This window comes from Stomoxys calcitrans, chromosome 2 (assembly GCF_963082655.1).
Source record: "Stomoxys calcitrans chromosome 2, idStoCalc2.1, whole genome shotgun sequence".
NCBI lineage: Eukaryota > Metazoa > Arthropoda > Insecta > Diptera > Muscidae > Stomoxys > Stomoxys calcitrans.
In genome coordinates this window covers 20622688-20639589 of record NC_081553.1, presented here as the reverse complement: position 1 = coordinate 20639589, position 16902 = coordinate 20622688, and the positions used below count along the sequence as shown (strand labels likewise).

The 16902-nt window shown below is 43.9% G+C and overlaps 1 protein-coding gene across 1 annotated transcript; it reads right to left on the bottom strand.

Moving 5' to 3' along the window:
* Nucleotides 1-3397: 3397 nt before the first annotated feature.
* LOC131994631 (variable charge X-linked protein 3B-like) lies at nucleotides 3398-5401 on the bottom strand. Its single transcript, XM_059361385.1, has 2 exons — nucleotides 5207-5401; nucleotides 3398-4435 (listed from the first exon to the last, which is right to left on the bottom strand). The coding sequence occupies exons 1-2, from the start codon at nucleotides 5399-5401 to the stop codon at nucleotides 3398-3400; spliced, it is 1233 nt and encodes a 410-aa protein (XP_059217368.1).
* Nucleotides 5402-16902: the final 11501 nt, after the last annotated feature.

Sequence of the window (16902 nt, the reverse complement as noted above, 5' to 3'; positions counted from 1 at the left end):
ATCCATACCTAGGGCTATTGCCATTTTCTTCATCCTAATCCCTCACAGATACAACTTCCATTTATTGGAATTGCAATCAATTTCACACAAGATTGAATGAATTACTTGAGACAATTTGTCACCGAGTGTCCTCAAGGCGATACGATTTGCCAAGTGGCCCATAAAAAGTGCAGAAAGGATGTGTGAGGAAACTACTTCGGTCAAAAAGGCAACGCAATGTGAATACAAAGTGAAAAGGACATAGAGATGAACGAAATAACAACAATCAAATGGTCATCATGTGATAAGAAAAAGTGTAGACAACATTAGGGTGGATTTGGAATTAAGCAACATTTAAGGAACTTGGAAAAACAGAAAATGAAATACGGCATAATAATGAGAGATGTGGACCATCTGCATCATGAATGGGAATTGAAATGGACCACACTATACATCACAGAACGAAAGTTTTCGTGCCAAATCGACTTTTAATTGCGCCGTCTCGAAAGTCTAATCGATTTACGTATCGATTTGTTTCTTGCCATGACCAAAATTTCAGCTAATTTTGATAAAAATGCCAAGAATATTGAAAATCAACCCACAAGTCTTCGCGCAAAATTGGGTCCATTTTGGAGGAAAATATTACTCTTAAGGCGATCAAAAAGTCAAATCGGGAGATTGGTTTATATGTGAGCTATATCTGGATATCAAGGGGCTTAGTCAAATAACAATCCCCTTATATATACTAGAATTGTCTCTGGACTTATGCCCCACTCCATTGTTATCAACGGTACCAGCTAAAAACCCACACTGTGCCCGTGGGAATTAATTCCATCTCAGAGCCGCTCTCGCGTTATTTCGAGGTGGACCCCATAGCTGGTGATGAGGTCCGTCTTTGTTGTATCTGCGTCCAGACCATCATATTCATACTCCAGTCCGCTGCGTTCAGGTTAAATTTTCTTCCTAGCCAGTACTTGTTCGGCGTATCTCATCCCCGCCTCTGAGTTATTATAACCTCCTCAATAAAACGGGGGTATACTAATTTCGTCATTCTGTTTGTATCGTAACATATCAAAATATTGGTCTGAGACCCAATAAACGTCTTAACATTCTAAGTCGATTTAGCCAAGTCCGTCCGTCAGTCTGTCGAAAGGACGCTAACTTTCCAAGGAGTAAATCTAGACGCTTAAAACTTTGCACAAATGCTTCCTAGTATAGGTCATTTGGGATTGCAGACGGGCCATATTGGTCCATGTTTTCATGACAAAACTGCCATACTAACCGATTTCGGATCTTGACTTCTAAAGGACTCAATTCTCATCCGATTTCGCTGAAATGTTGCTCCCAAAAAATCCCATCTCCCGATTAAACTCTTGAACCTCAAATATTATCCGATTTGTCTGAAATTTTGCGTGAGGTTTTTACTCTTAACAAGAGTACCAAGTCAGGCCTAAATTGGTCCATAATATAGTTGCCATATAATCCGATCTTCTTATTCAAATCTTGGGCTTCTAGGAGGCGCATTTATAACCAGATTTAGCTAAAACTTGGCACATTAAGTTTTGCTATGACTTCCAACTGTTGTGCCCAATATGCTCCAAATTGGTATATAACCTAATATAGACCCCTTACGACCCCACCGCCCTATTTGACTTCTTGAACCTCATAAAAGCGCAAAATATTATCTGATTTGGCTATAATTTTGAACATTGTATTTTTGGATTTATCTCCTTTATATTTGTAAATGTCATTCAAAGAACATGTCAAAGATCGCAATAATATGTCTTGAAAAAAAAAAATGTGATCCATGGTGTAGGGTTTTTAAGATTCGCCCTGGCTCGGCCGAACTTAACGCGCTTTTACTTGTTCTTGTCCTCCAGCATCCTCTGGACTATTGTACCAGGCAAAATGTCGCCAATAGCTGGGTCCAGTTCCCTGCGCCTTTCCACCCAGCGCTTGTAGTGGAAAAATTTTGTCTTCCACATCTTCTGAAACTTCTAGCTCCCAATAAATGCAATGGCTAATACTGCATTTCCTTATTCTAGGTTGGTATCTTTCCACATACATACATAAGGGATAAGTCGTCATGTTCATCTGGCCCGACTCTCATCCATCCACCTTTGTTGCGATCTCTTGATACTCTCTCTGGTATGGCCCGTATATGATCCGCTTGACTTTCTTTCATCTGAGTGTTGCACCTCGCGGTGTAGAGTCTGGCTCGCTCCATGGCAAGTAGGTCTATCGGAACTATTTCGGTTATTACAAGAGCTGCAGGGTCGACAACTGTCCGGTAGGATGATATAACCCTAAGAGCTGCCGTTCTCTGTACCAAAAGCATGGATTTAGGTATGCTGTCTGCAAGTATGTGGCCCCATATTTCGCTCCCAAAGAGGAGACTATTGCATGTCTCCATTAAGAGTCTACGCCTACTCGGGAAAGGCTCACTTATGTTTGCTATCAGTCGAATGAGTTGCGCCGTTATCCTCGCGGCCTTTGTTGCCAGATTTGTTCTGCATAGGTCAGCTTTGAATCGTAGATATTGACCGATCTCTTGGTCTTCACCAGTATGTCGTCTATGTGCATATGCACTTCCACTGGGATTTTTTTCTTATTAGGAGTAGATACTTCGTCTTCAGCATCGCGAGTTGCAAGCCGTGAGAGTCCCGCCAGTGCTTTGCGCTTAGCAACAACTGTCGTAGTTTGAGTTCTGCACCTTTCGTATTTCTGTTGCCCGTAAGCCATTTAGTGTCATTAAGAGTCCACCTTCCTCAATGATGGCGTCCTGAAGTCTTGCCTTTATACAAAAACTAAATCTCCCATGATCATTCCATGTAGGGACAGGGGATGCTTGTCCCATATCAATGAGAGCAGTCCGCTTAAAGTTTGAGCTCAAAGATAAGAGGCCTACGTTTTTATGCCAAGTGCGAACGGCGTGCCGCATAGCGATACTCGTTAGATAAGTATTAACATGGCAGGATACCTCACTAATGTCAAATGTAGCCAGCATTAGTAAATGGATAACCACCGCAGAAAATTGTTCTTATGTTCACGCCGGGATTTGAACCCAGGCGTTCGGCGTTATAGGCGGACATATTATCCTCTGCGCCACGGTGTTTTTGCTTGGTTTTTATGAGTCGCTCCAAAAGTTTGTCGAACGTATCCAGCATAAGTAGAGCCCGGTATGAAGACGGAGAGGACGAGAATCATCTTTGCCCTTGCATCTATTCTTTCCCGGATGGATGTCAAGATTAAGTTAACCTCTGCGCCACTATGTCTTGTCTTTATGAGTCGCTCCAAAAGCTTGTCTGCTGTATCCAGCATACAGAGTTCCCTGTATGGAGACGGGGATGACGAGAATCCCCGGATAGATGTCAAGATCAAAATCCCGCCCAACGCCATCAGCCACCTTATACACCAACTAAATTTGTGTTTCCCCAATCTCATCCATCTCCTTCTCCTCCACCACCGTCTCCTCCGCCTCCTTCTCCTCCACCTCCGTCTCCTCCACCTCACTCTCCTCCACCTCCGTCTCCTCCACCTCCGTCTCCTCCACCTCCGTCTTCTCCACCTCCGTCTCCTCCACCTCCGTCTCCTCCACCTCACTCTCCTCCACCTCACTCTCCTCCACCTCCGTCTCCTCCACCTCCGTCTTCTCCACCTCCGTCTCCTCCACCTCCGTCTCTTCCACCTCCGTCTCCTCCACCTCCGTCTCCTCCACCTCCGTCTCCTCCACCTCCGTCTCCTCCACCTCCGTCTCCTTCACCTCCGTCTCCTCCACCTCCGTCTCCTCCACCTCCGTCTCCTCCACCTCCGTCTCCTCCACCTCCGTCTCCTCCACCTCCGTCTCCTCCACCTCCGTCTCCTCCACCTCCGTCTCCTCCACCTCCGTCTCCTCCACCTCCGTCTCCTCCACCTCCGTCTCCTCCACCTCCGTCTCCTCCACCTCCGTCTCCTCCACCTCCGTCTCCTCCACCTCCGTCTCCTCCACCTCCGTCTCCTCCACCTCCGTCTCCTCCACCTCCGTCTCCTCCACCTCCGTCTCCTCCACCTCCGTCTCCTCCACCTCCGTCTCCTCCACCTCCGTCTCCTCCACCTCCGTCTCCTCCACCTCCGTCTCCTCCACCTCCGTCTCCTCCACCTCCGTCTCCTCCACCTCCGTCTCCTCCACCTCCGTCTCCTCCACCTCCGTCTCCTCCACCTCCGTCTCCTCCACCTCCGTCTCCTCCACCTCCGTCTCCTCCACCTCCGTCTCCTCCACCTCCGTCTCCTCCACCTCCGTCTCCTCCACCTCCGTCTCCTCCACCTCCGTCTCCTCCACCTCCGTCTCCTCCACCTCCGTCTCCTCCACCTCCGTCTCCTCCACCTCCGTCTCCTCCACCTCCGTCTCCTCCACCTCCGTCTCCTCCACCTCCACCTCCACCTCCGTCTCCTCAACTTCCCTCTCCTCTACTCCCCTCTATTCCACCACCCTCTACCCTTTCTTCCACGTCCCTCTCCTCTACCTGCTTTCCTCCACCTCCCTCTCCTCCACCTCCCACTCCTGCTCCCTCTCTTCCACCTCCACCTCCCACTCCTCCATCTCCCTCTCCACCACCTCCCTCTCCTCTAAACCCCTCTACTCCACCTCCCTCTACTCCACCTCCCTCTACTCCACCTCCCTCTACTCCATCTTCTTTTCCTCCACCTTCCTCTCCTCCACCTCCCTCTCTTTCACTTCCCTCTCCTGCACCTTCCTCTCCTCCACCTTCCTCTCCCTCTCCTCCACCTCCGTCTCCTCCACCTCCGTCTCCTCCACCTCCGTCTCCTCCACCTCCGTCTCTTCCACCTCCGTCTCCGTCTCCTCCACCTCCGTCTCCGTCTCCTCCACCTCCGTCTCCTCCACCTCCGTCTCCTCCACCTCCGTCTCCTCCACCTCCGTCTCCTCCACCTCCGTCTCCTCCACCTCCGTCTCCTCCACCTCCGTCTCCTCCACCTCCGTCTCCTCCACCTCCGTCTCCTCCACCTCCGTCTCCTCCACCTCCGTCTCCTCCACCTCCGTCTCCTCCACCTCCGTCTCCTCCACCTCCACCTCCACCTCCGTCTCCTCAACTTCCCTCTCCTCTACTCCCCTCTATTCCACCTCCCTCTACCCTTTCTTCCACGTCCCTCTCCTCTACCTGCTTTCCTCCACCTCCCTCTCCTCCACCTCCCTCTCCTCCACCTCCCACTCCTGCTCCCTCTCTCCCACCTCCCACTCCTCCATCTCCCTCTCCACCACCTCCCTCTCCACTACACCCCTCTCCTCCACCTCCCTCTCCTCCACCTCACTCTCCTTCATCTCCCTCTCCTCCACCTCCCTCTCTTTCACTTCCCTCTCCTCCACCTTCCTCTCCTCCACCTCCCTCTCCTCCACCTCCCTCTCCTTCACTTCCCTCTCCTCCATCTCCCTCTGGGGGATTAAAACCACTTATGGTACCCACCTCCGTCTCCTTCACCTCCGTCTCCTCCACCTCCGTCTCCTCCACCTCCGTCTCCTCCACCTCCGTCTCCTCCACCTCCGTCTCCTTTACTTCCCTCTCCTCTATACCCCTATACTCCACCTCCCTTTACTCCACCTTCCTTTCCTCCACCTTCCTCTCCTCCACCTCCCTCTCCTCCATCTCCCTCTCCTCCACCATCGTCTCCTTCACTTCCCTCTCCTCCACCTTCCTTTCCTCCACCTCCCTCTGGGGGATTAAAACCACTTATGGTACCTGGTATGCTGCTGGCAAATATTGTAAGACTTATTCCCATGGGCCCACATGCCCCACCACCACCACCACCTCCTCAACAGGGAATGCCTGATATAAAAGCTTTGCCTCCATACATTAATGCTCAGTTCCAGCTTTGCTCTCTTCCATTCGTCCCAAAAAATACCTTCCATTAGGCACCGGTTAAACATTCTCAGAAGAAATACCCGTCTGACCACGGCCGTTATTCCGTCGGGAACCGGGGCTTTTCTGCTCTAGAGGCTACGGGCTACATTACTTAACTCCTATATGGTTAAAGGACTTATGTTGTCAGTGGGCTCTTCATAAACTTCATCTCCTCTACGGTCCTGCCGGTTTTGCCGTCCATCACAGCTGTTGGGCTTCGTGTGCCGATTTTTTGCATTACAATTTTGTATCAGATGCACCAAGGGTTTCGGTTTACGTCCTTTCTAAATTCCTTCCAATTTTCTTTCTTACTCCTTTCTGTTACGGGAGCGAGTAACTTTTTTGCCTCCTAGCCTGGAGCGTGTTCTCTCTCAGCTGTGCTCCTGCGGCGAGCTCTCGGGTTTAATGCAGTTGCGCCGCTGCTCAGCTATAGCGTCATTATACCAGTGCACTGAGTCAAAAATTTTTATTTAAGTTAAAGGGCCTTGACTCAATGTTTCGAGTTGCCTGAACAGTGTTATACTCCCATCTCAAGGGCTGGTGGCAAAATGACCACCGTAGTGGTCATATAAATGTAAAATTTATTTCCCATAGCAGAGTTCAGTACACCCTAATATATGGATCTCAAAGTATTTTTGTTTAGAAAGTATCAAAAATCATGGCATTCCATTTAAGTGGGGATTCTCATTGAATTTATGGGTCGCATTAAATTGTGAAATCAATTATTAGAGCCAATAGAGATATTTCTTAGACGCTCACCCTCAGCCAAGCATGGTGAGAAGATTTTAAGCCAAATGAATTTGTCCACGATTGCCATTTCCAGCAGATTGGGGAGATCGTGTGGTGAAGGGTCTGCTTCGATTTCATGGCTGACATCCATTGTAGGTGGTCATTGTAGATTGTTAATGCTGCCAATGCATTTGAGTTGAGGCCATAAATATGTCCCTTAATCCGCGCCAGTATATGAACGAACCTTTTTTTTATCCATCTACAATTTGACTGCATTAAAAATAGAATACAACCAACTCTTCTGTTCATTCTAAGGGCCGTGTGTCACTAGTGTTGGTAGCTGTTGTGTTTTTTTTTTTGCTCTCTTAAATCCTGGTAAAACATTGGAAGCCAGCAAGCATGAAATAAACAGCGAGAATATTGTCCAGAAATCACCATCACCGTAATTGAAAAATCATGTGTGTCCAATGTCCATTGACAAAGTATACACACACACACATACACTAAGTTAAAAGGATTGCGGGGGCAAGTATTGAATCTGAGTCGATTTTCTGTTTGCCAACAGATAATTTTTTATAGTTTTTCCATTTACATTGACCCTTGGTAGAGTGAATTGTTTGCTTGTGGGTGTCTGTGTGTGTGTGTGTGTGTGCGAAAGGGTTGTTTATAGAATTTCCCTTGGAGTCTTCATTTGTGTTTGCTAAAAGGTATGTGTGTGGGTGTGTTGGTTGACTTTTGGCGTCTACCGTCACATCCTGATTTAATAAAAAATGGGAAATCATTTTCATTCGCTACATCCTTCCACGTGCTGTTTCTACTGCTGGGGATTATCCCAAAACTCTTTGAGTCATTTCATAGCTTTCCATACATAAAATAGTCTTATTAGCTAAAGTGTCATTTATTGTACTTTGACATGGTCGACATATAACATAGAGAGTATCAATAAAAATATTGAAAAAAAAAAATACAAGAATATAAAAATAAAACAAGTAACAGCGTGCTAAGTTCGGCCGGGCCGAATCTTGGGTACCCACCACCATGGATCGCATTGGTCGAGTTCTATGCGCGGTATCTCTTTTTAGTCAAACAAAGAATATTGAACAATGTTTTTGGAGCTATATCAAATTATAGTCCGTTTCGGACCATAAATGAATGCCGAACATAGTAGAAGTCATTGTGTAATATTTCAGTCCATTCGGATAAGAATTGCGCCTTGTAGGGGCTCAAGAAGCAAAATCGGGAGATAGGTTTATATGGGAGCTGTATCAAGCTACTGATTGATTCAGACCAAATTAAACATGTATGTTGAAGGTCATGAGAGAAGCCGTGTACAAAATTTCTGTCAAATCGGATGAGAATTGCGCCCTCTAGAGGCTCGAGAAGTCAAGATCTCCGATCGGTTTATATGGCAGCTATATCAGGTTATGTACCGATTTACGCCATACTAAGCACAGTTATTGGAAGTCATAACGGAACACCTAATGCAAAATTTCAGCCAAATCGGATGAGAATTGCGCGCTCTATTGGCTCAAGAAGTCAAGATCCAAGATCGGTTTATGTGACAGATATACCAGAATATGAACCGATTTAAATCATACTTACCACAGTTGTTGGAAGTAATACCGAAACACTACGTGCAAAATTTCAGTCAAATCAGAAGAGAATTGCGCCCTCTAGAGGCTCAAGAAATCAAGACCCAAGATCGGTCTATATGGCAGCTATATCAAAACATTGACCGATTTGAACCATACTCAGCACAGTTATTGAAAGTGATACCAAAACACCACGTGCAAAATTTCAGTCAAATCAGACGAGAATTGCGCCCTCTAGAGGCTCAAGAAGTCAAGACCCAAGATCGGTTGATATGGCAGCTATATCAAAACACGGATCGATTTGAGCCATACTTGCAGCATTTGTTGAAAGTGATACCAAAACACCACGTGCAAAATGTCAGTCAAATCGGATAAGAATTGCGTCCTCCAGAGGCTCAAGAAGTCAAGACCCAAGATCGGTTTATATGGCAGCTATATCAAAACATGGACCGATTTGAACCATACTCACCGCAGTTGTTGAAAGTGATACCAAAACACCACGTGCAAAATTTCAGTCAAATCGGATAAGAATTGCGCCCTCTTGAGGCTCAAGAAGTCAAGACCCAAGATCGGTTAATATGGCAGCTGTATCTAAACATGGACCGATTTGAACCATACTTAGCGCAGTTGTTGGAAGTGACACCAAAACACCACGTGCAAAATTAAAATCAAATCGGACTAGAATTGCGCCCTATAGACGCTCAAGAAGTCAAGGCCCCAGATCGGCTATTATATCAAAACATGAACCGATTTGGCCCATTTACAATCCCAACCGACCTACACTAATAAAAAGTATTTGTGCAAAATTTCAAGCGGCTAGCTTTACTCCTTCGAAAGTTAGCGTGCGTTCGACAGACTGACGACGGACGGACATGGACGCTTATTTCGAGGTGTTACAAGCAGAATGACGAAATTGGTATACCTCCATCCTATGGTGGAGGGTATAACAAGTAATAGCGTGCTACGATTGGCCGGGCTGAATCTTGGGTACCCACCGCCATGGCTTCCGCTAAAAATGTACGCTTATTAACTGAGTTTGTATTTGCATTTTTATGGTCTCAAGAAGTCATATCGGCTTATCTGTAGTAAGGGGGCCTATATCACCAAATTTGTCCAAATTTCAGACAAATCGGTAAAAATTTAGGCTTCTAAGGGCTGAAGATGTCAAATCCGGGGATCGGTATTTATGGGTGCTATATCTTTTTACAGACCGATTCGGATCATACTTAGCATGTATATTTTAAGCTATATTTCAAGTCCATGTTCCAAATTTCAATCAAATCGGATGAAAATTGAGGCTTCTAAGGGCTAAAGAAGTCAAATGCGGGGATCGGTTTATATGGGGGCTATATCTGTTTATAGACCTATTCGAATCGTACTTGGCATGTACATTGGAAGTCATAACTCAAGTCTTTGTTCCAAATTTCAGACAAATCGGATGATAATTGAGGCTTTATGGGCTCAAGAAGTGAAATCCGGGTATTGGTTTGGGGCTATATTTGTTTATAGACCGATTCGCCATAGATGTTGACAGTCATAACACAACACATCTTATATACCCTCCATCATGGATCGCATTTTTCAATTTCTTTGCATGGTATCTCTTTATAGGCAAACAAAGGATAATGGATAAGAATTTCCATGCTATTGGAGCAATATCAGGTTATGATCCGATTCGGACCATACTTGGTTGGGATTTTGGAGACCATAATAAAAGCCACTGTGCAAATTTTTAGCCAAATCGGATAAGAATTGCGCCCTATAGAAGTCCAGAAGTAATAACGGGAAATTTGTATGGGAGCTGTATCAGGTTATAGACCGATTCGGACCATATGTGGCACGCATTCCGAAAGTCTTCTCGTCGTTGTACAAAGTTTCAGCTAAATTGGATAAGAATTGCGCCATCAATAAGTATATTCGGGAGATCGGTTTATGTGGGAGAAATATCAGTTTATGAACCGATTTGAATCATAGGTCTAGGTTACCTTAGTTTAAGTGGTGGTCTGCCATCAGATTCACTTAGACGTTTTCGTCCATTGTGATACCACAGGAACAAAAGAATGAAGATGCTTTCTAGTTCCTACCGTTGAACCATCCAGATCGCTTAAAAAACCCAACAATTAGCGAATGTTCTCATCCCCTAACTCAGACAGGTTTTCAAAGAAATTAGAACCTAAAGTGGAACTTCTGCTAGTGAGGGCCACGCACACACAGAAGGTGTTCTATAGTCTCTTCTGCAAAAGCCGTTGCTAGCAACCTTCAGTCTGTCAGCATGTTTTCCGACTGAGACGTCTGCTCTAGCCAGTGACAGCAAAGCGTTAGACCTCTTCAAGTCTAGATTAGGCCACATAGTTTTGGAATGTTCACAACTCCCTGTTTGGGACCATCTATTATTCGTTGCCCTTCCGTTCTGGTCCTGAAAACTTAGCTTACATGTCGCTAGAGGCATACCCGCAGATTCCAGTTTCCCTGGAATGTGTAAGGTAGTTCTAGTCTCACAAGCACGCCCGCTTTACAAAATCCCTCGGATATCTCTGTGGCCCGGCACCCAGGGATATCGTAGTTCCAATAGGTTCCATCAGGTACAGCACTTTTTATCACAAATCGGAGCAGGTAGGGTGTAATACACACTGCCTGGAACATCGGACATTGCATCAAGGATAATACAGTGTCTGTAGCCGTTACATGATCAAAAAGAAGCTCTCTTAGCTTAAGGGCAGTGGTCGCAGCAATTTGTCTAGCCACAATGTCCAGAGGCATTAGATATAGCATTAAATTCAGTGCATCGGAAGGTGTCATCCTCAGTGAGACTGTGTTGAGTATTGAACAGTAGGTGGACTTTTAAAACGTCCACCAGACCACAACACCAAATATAGGAATATAGGTCTGGCAACTGCAGTATATACCCAATGCATGACGCGCGGTCTAAACCCCCAAATTTTGCTCTCTTGCAGATGTATAGGACAAGAGATGCTTTCTTGCCCTTTCCAAAATGTTGGATTTGAAGTTCAATTTCCTGTCCAACAAAACACCCACGTATTTTACGCTTTCTGTAAATGGAACATTCTCTCCTCCCTAAGAGACAGATGCCACTGTAGGCAACTTGTATCTCCTGCTTCTGTCTTGCAAGGATTTATACCAAGACCACTTTCGCTAGCCCACTTCGCTGTTGCAGGTAGAGCTTTCTGAAGTATGTCTCTTAGAGTGCTGGGAAACTTCCCCTAACCGCAATTGTGACGTCATCAGCATACGCGACCATTTCGTTGAACCATATTTGGCATAGTTGTTGGAATTCAAAACAAAAGACTTCATGCAAAACTTCAGCGAAATCGGATGATAATTGGACAATCTAGAGGCCAAGATCCGAGATCGGCTGATATGGCAACTATATCAAAACATGAAGCGATCTGGGACAAATTGAAGAAAGATGTCAAGGGGCCTAACACAACTCACTGTCCTAAATTTCAGCAAAATCGGATAATAAATGTGGTTTTTATGGGTCTAAGACCCTAAATCAGCGGATCGGTCTATATTGGGGCTATATCAAGATATAGTCCGATATAGCCCATTTTCCAAACTTAGCCTGCTTATGGAAAAAAGAGAATCTGTGCAAAGTTTCAGCTCAATATCTCTGTTCAAATTACTGTAGCGTAATTTGAATCAGATTAAAGTTTTCTCCTTTATATAGGCGCATCGGTAGCCGAGTTGGTAGCGGGCTCAGACTGCCAATGCGGAGGTCGTGGGTTAGATTCCCACCAGAGGCCTTGGTCTTTCGCTACTGTGGTATCACAATGGCCATAAAATTGTCTAAGCGAGTCTGCAAAGAACTGCCACTCTTACCTAATCTCTCTCTTACCTGCTCAGTCAAATCAGAAGTTCGTAACATGGGCTATGTACCGATGTGATCTAGAACATCACATTTCACTCAATTTTGATAAAACATTCCCTTTGGAGAGGCTCCAGAATCTTCTTATATATTTATAAAAATCAATTGTTTGTTTGTTTGTGTATTCCTTATAGTCTCAGAAACGGCTGAACCGATTTTCTTGAAATTTTCACAGATGGTGCATAATGAAAATAGGGTACTACATTTTTTGATATCTGAGGGGGGGGCGGACCCTCCCCCTTACCCTAATTTTCAGCAACGCCAGATCTCGGAGATGGGTGGTCTCGACTTAAGCGAAATTTTGTGTGCCCTCATATAGTACCCTAGAAATAAAATTTTGCTATCCAAATTTCGGATGGGGTACCTAGGGGGGCCGCCCCACCCTAAAACCTACCAAACATATATTTAAACCAATCACGATAATATGGGACTCAAATAAAAGGTATTTAGGATAAGAAAACATATCTGATATCCATTTGTCGAACCAAGTGCTAGGGGAACCACCACAACCCCCAAAACACCCCTAGATTGGACATATTTACCGACCATCGCAATATGGGACACAAATGAAAGGTATTTGCGAGTAGAATACGAATCTGATATCCAAATGTGGGACCACGTTTTTGGGGGTCCACTCCTTTCCCAAAACACCCCCCAAAAAGGACTTATTTCCTGATAATGGGAATATGGGGCTTAAATAAAAGGTATTTGAATGTAGAATATGAATCTGATATCTAAATATGGGACCAAGTGTTTGGTGGGACGCCTCTCCCCAAAAACCTCCCCCAAAGGGGACACATTTGCGACCATAGCCATATGGGGCTCAAATGAAAGGTCTTTGGGAGTAAAGCACGAATATGATATCAATATTTGGGAAAAGTGTCTATGGGGCCACCCCACAACACCCAACCCCCCAAAACACCCCTAAATCGGACATATTTACCGATCATGGCAATATGGGACTCAAATGAAAGGTATTTGCGAGTAGAATACGAATCTGATATCCAAATGTGGGACCACGTTTCCAAGGGGTCCACCCCTTTCCCAAAACAACCCCCCAAACAGGACTTATTTTCTGACCATGGGAATATGGGGCTTAAATAAAAGGTATTTGAGTGTAGAATTAGAATCTGATATCCAAATATGGGACCAAGTGTTTGGGGGGACGCCTCTCCCCAAAAACGTCTCCCAAAGGGGACACATTTACGACCATAGCCACATGGGGCTCAAATGAAAGGTCTTTGCGAGTAAAGCACGAATATGATATCAATATTTGGAAAAAGTGTCTATAGGGCCACCCCACCCCGACAATACCACCCAAATAGTAAGTATTTGCTGACTTTTGCAATATGAGGCTCAAATAAAAAGGTTTTTAAAGTGGAACAAGACTCACTCATAGGGGATTCGAACAAAGGCACTTATATTGTTAAACAATTAGTCTAGCTATATACTATTGGTTGCCCAAAAAGTAATTGCGGATTTTTCATATAGTCGGCGTTGACAAATTTTTTCAACGGCTTGTGACTCTGTAATTGCATTCTTTCTTCTGTCAGTTATCAGCTGTTAGTTTTAGCTTACTTTAGAAAAAAAGTATATTTGATTAAAGTTCATTCTTAGTTTTATTAAAAATGCATTTACTTTCTTTTAAAAAATCCGCAATTACTTTTTGGGCAACCCAATATATTCGTAGCATGATATTTCACTGGAAGTTCTTTAATTGTCGAAAGTAAATATTCCAAGGAAACTTTTGTTCCATATAAAGTAAAAGAAGGCGCAGCGAAGCGGGCCCGGGTCAGCTAGTGATTTTTATGAAACACACAGGGATTTTTGTACATCTACTTTGAACTATGTAACGGTTTTAACTTATGTGTCAACGAAAAAAGTCTGTTTTTTTCTAAAATACCAACTGCACATATGCTTTGTGAATGTCCTAGAATTCAGTAGGCATTAAGGATAACCGCAATCGGCTTAGAACCCCAGATCAATTACACAACAATAATGCTCATGCGCATGCGCATTTCAAGAGTAACTTTGTTTGCGGCAACTAATTCCATACAATAGCCAATGGGATTTTCTATTCGACATTTTCAAATTCAATTCAAAAGATAAGTATGAACAAATTCACTAATTCCAGATTAAATATTTGAAAAGATTTATACTCAAGAGATCATTTTTATTGAGCAAAAATGCCAATTGAATTAAATGCGGGAATATTTGGACAGCATTTATCATTTGTTCAACTATGATTGCAATTGTGATTTCAGACAATCGAATGCAATCGATGATTTCAATGAAGCATTTGAGATTAATGGGAAATGTCCTTGATCCTTTAGAAACCTTTTGTGAAGGCTTGGGTGGATATTCATGGGGAAAAAAAGTCGTGAATTTTAGGGTGGTATTTGCGAAATTGGCTAAGGGATTAAGCAATGGAATGTGGAAGAAGGTCTGAATTAGAAATATATACCTTCTGGATTAATGTTTGCTAATGAAGCGGAAAATTTCAAGTTTAGACTTCGCTAAGGTAAATTCTGCATTAATTTTTTTTGTGTAGAGTTGCCTTTCATCCTTAATTTCTTCATGATTTAAGTGAAAATTTCAAAGTAGAAATGTTTTTTTTTGAATTATAGGGGACTAGCTGGACCGGGCCCGCTTCGCTGCGCTTTCTTTTACTTTATATGGAACAAATTTTTTTTGGAATATTTATTTTCGACAATTAAAGAGCTTTTAGTGAAATACCATGCTACAAAAATAGTATATCGCTTGACTAACAGTTTAACAATAAAAGTGCCTTTATCTGAATCCCATATGATCTTTATTGGTCTACGAATTAAAGTTTGAATGTAGATGAACTCCATTCTTAAAATACTTTATTTCAGCCCGATATTCTCATGATGTCTGAGTTAGGGCTGTTTTCGGGCATGAGGTGGTCCCCTAGACACTTGGCCCTGTAAAAATATCAGCATCATGCTCTTCTCTCAAATACCATTCGTTGAGTCACCCACTCTCCCAATCACTAAGCCCTGAAAATATATCAGCAACGTGCTCTAGTCTCATATATTTGAGCCCCATATTGCCATTGGCCTCAAAATTGGATATCAAATTTGTTTTCTAATCTCAAAAGCCAGCAAATATATCCGGTTTGGGATATGGGCCCTAAAAACTATGAATATCGAGCTCCACTGTCTTAAAGACCCAAATTGTCTTGGTGAGCAAATACGTCCTACTTGGGGGTTGTTATGGTGGTGGGATGTCCCATAGACAGTTGGTCCCGAATGTTGATAACAGATTCATGGTCTACTCCCAAATACCCTTCATTTGAGCTCCATTTTTCCATAGTCGGCAAACATGACCGGTTTGGGGGGTATTTTGGGGGATGGGGTGGCCACTGAGTGACTTGGCTTTGAAAATGTATACCAGATTCGTGTTCTACTCTAAAATACCTCTTATTTGAGCCTCATATTGCAATGGTCAGCAAATACTTCCTATTTGGTTGGTGTTATGGGGGTGGGGTGGCCCCTTGGACACTTTTTCCGAACATTGATATCAGATTCGTGCTTTACTTCCAAAGACCTTTCATTTGAGCCCCATATTGCTATGCTCGTAAATTTGTCTTCTGTGGGGGATGTTCTCGGGGATAGGCGGCCTAGATATGAGATTCGTATTCTACACTCAAATACCTTCTATATAAGCCCCATATTGCCATGGTCAGTAAATAAGTCCTGTTGGGGGGGTGTTTTGGGGAAGGGGTGGATCCCCAGAAACTTTGTCCCAAAATTGGTTATCCGATTCGTATTCTACTCGCAAATAGCTTTCATTTGAGTCCCATATTGCCATGGTCGGTAAATATGTCTGATGCAGGGGTGTTTTGGGGTGGGGGTGGTCCCCCAAACACTTGGTCCAACAATTGGATATCAGATACGTTTTCTAATCTTAATACCTTTCATTTGAGTCCCATATTGTCGTGATTGGTCTAAATATATATTAGTTAGGTTAGGTTTGGGTGGGGCGGCCCCCCTAGGTACCCCCTCCGAAATTTGGATACCAAATTTTTTATTTTTAGGGTACTATACGATAGCACACAAAATTTCGCTTAAATCGTTCAACTCATCTCCGAGATCTGGCGTTTCTGAAAATTAGGATAAGGGGAAGGGTCCGCTCCGCTCCCCCTTCAGATATCAATATCAGATATCGCCAAAAAACTTTGGAACTTTTGATGCATCCACCATATAGCCCTGACCTTGCACCATCAGACTACCATTTATTTCGATCTTTGCAGAACTCCTTAAATGGTAAAACTTTCGGCAATGATGAGGCTATAAAATCGCACTTGGTTCAGTTTTTTGCAGATAAAGGCCAGAAGTTCTATGAGCGTGGAATACCAAATTTGCCAGGAAGATGGCAAAAGATTATCGAACAAAATGGCAATTATATATTTGATTAAAGTTCATTCTAAGTTTTATTAAAAATGCATTTACTTTCTTTTAAAAAATCCGCAATTACTTTCTGGGCAACCCTATGTCCGATTTAGAGGTGTTTTGGGGCTTGGAGTGGTCCCCCAAACACTTGGTCCAACAATTGGATATCAGATAAGTTTTCTAATCTTAAATACCTTTCATTTGAGTCCCATATTGTCGTGATTGATGTATATATATATTTGGTAGGTTTTGGGATGGGCCGGCCCCCCTAGGTACCCCATCCGAAATTTAGATACCAAATTTTTATTTTTAGGGTACTATATGATAGCACACAAAATTTCGCTTAAATCGCACCACCCATCTCCGAGATCTGGCGTTTCTGAAAAATAGGGTAAGGGGGAGGGTCC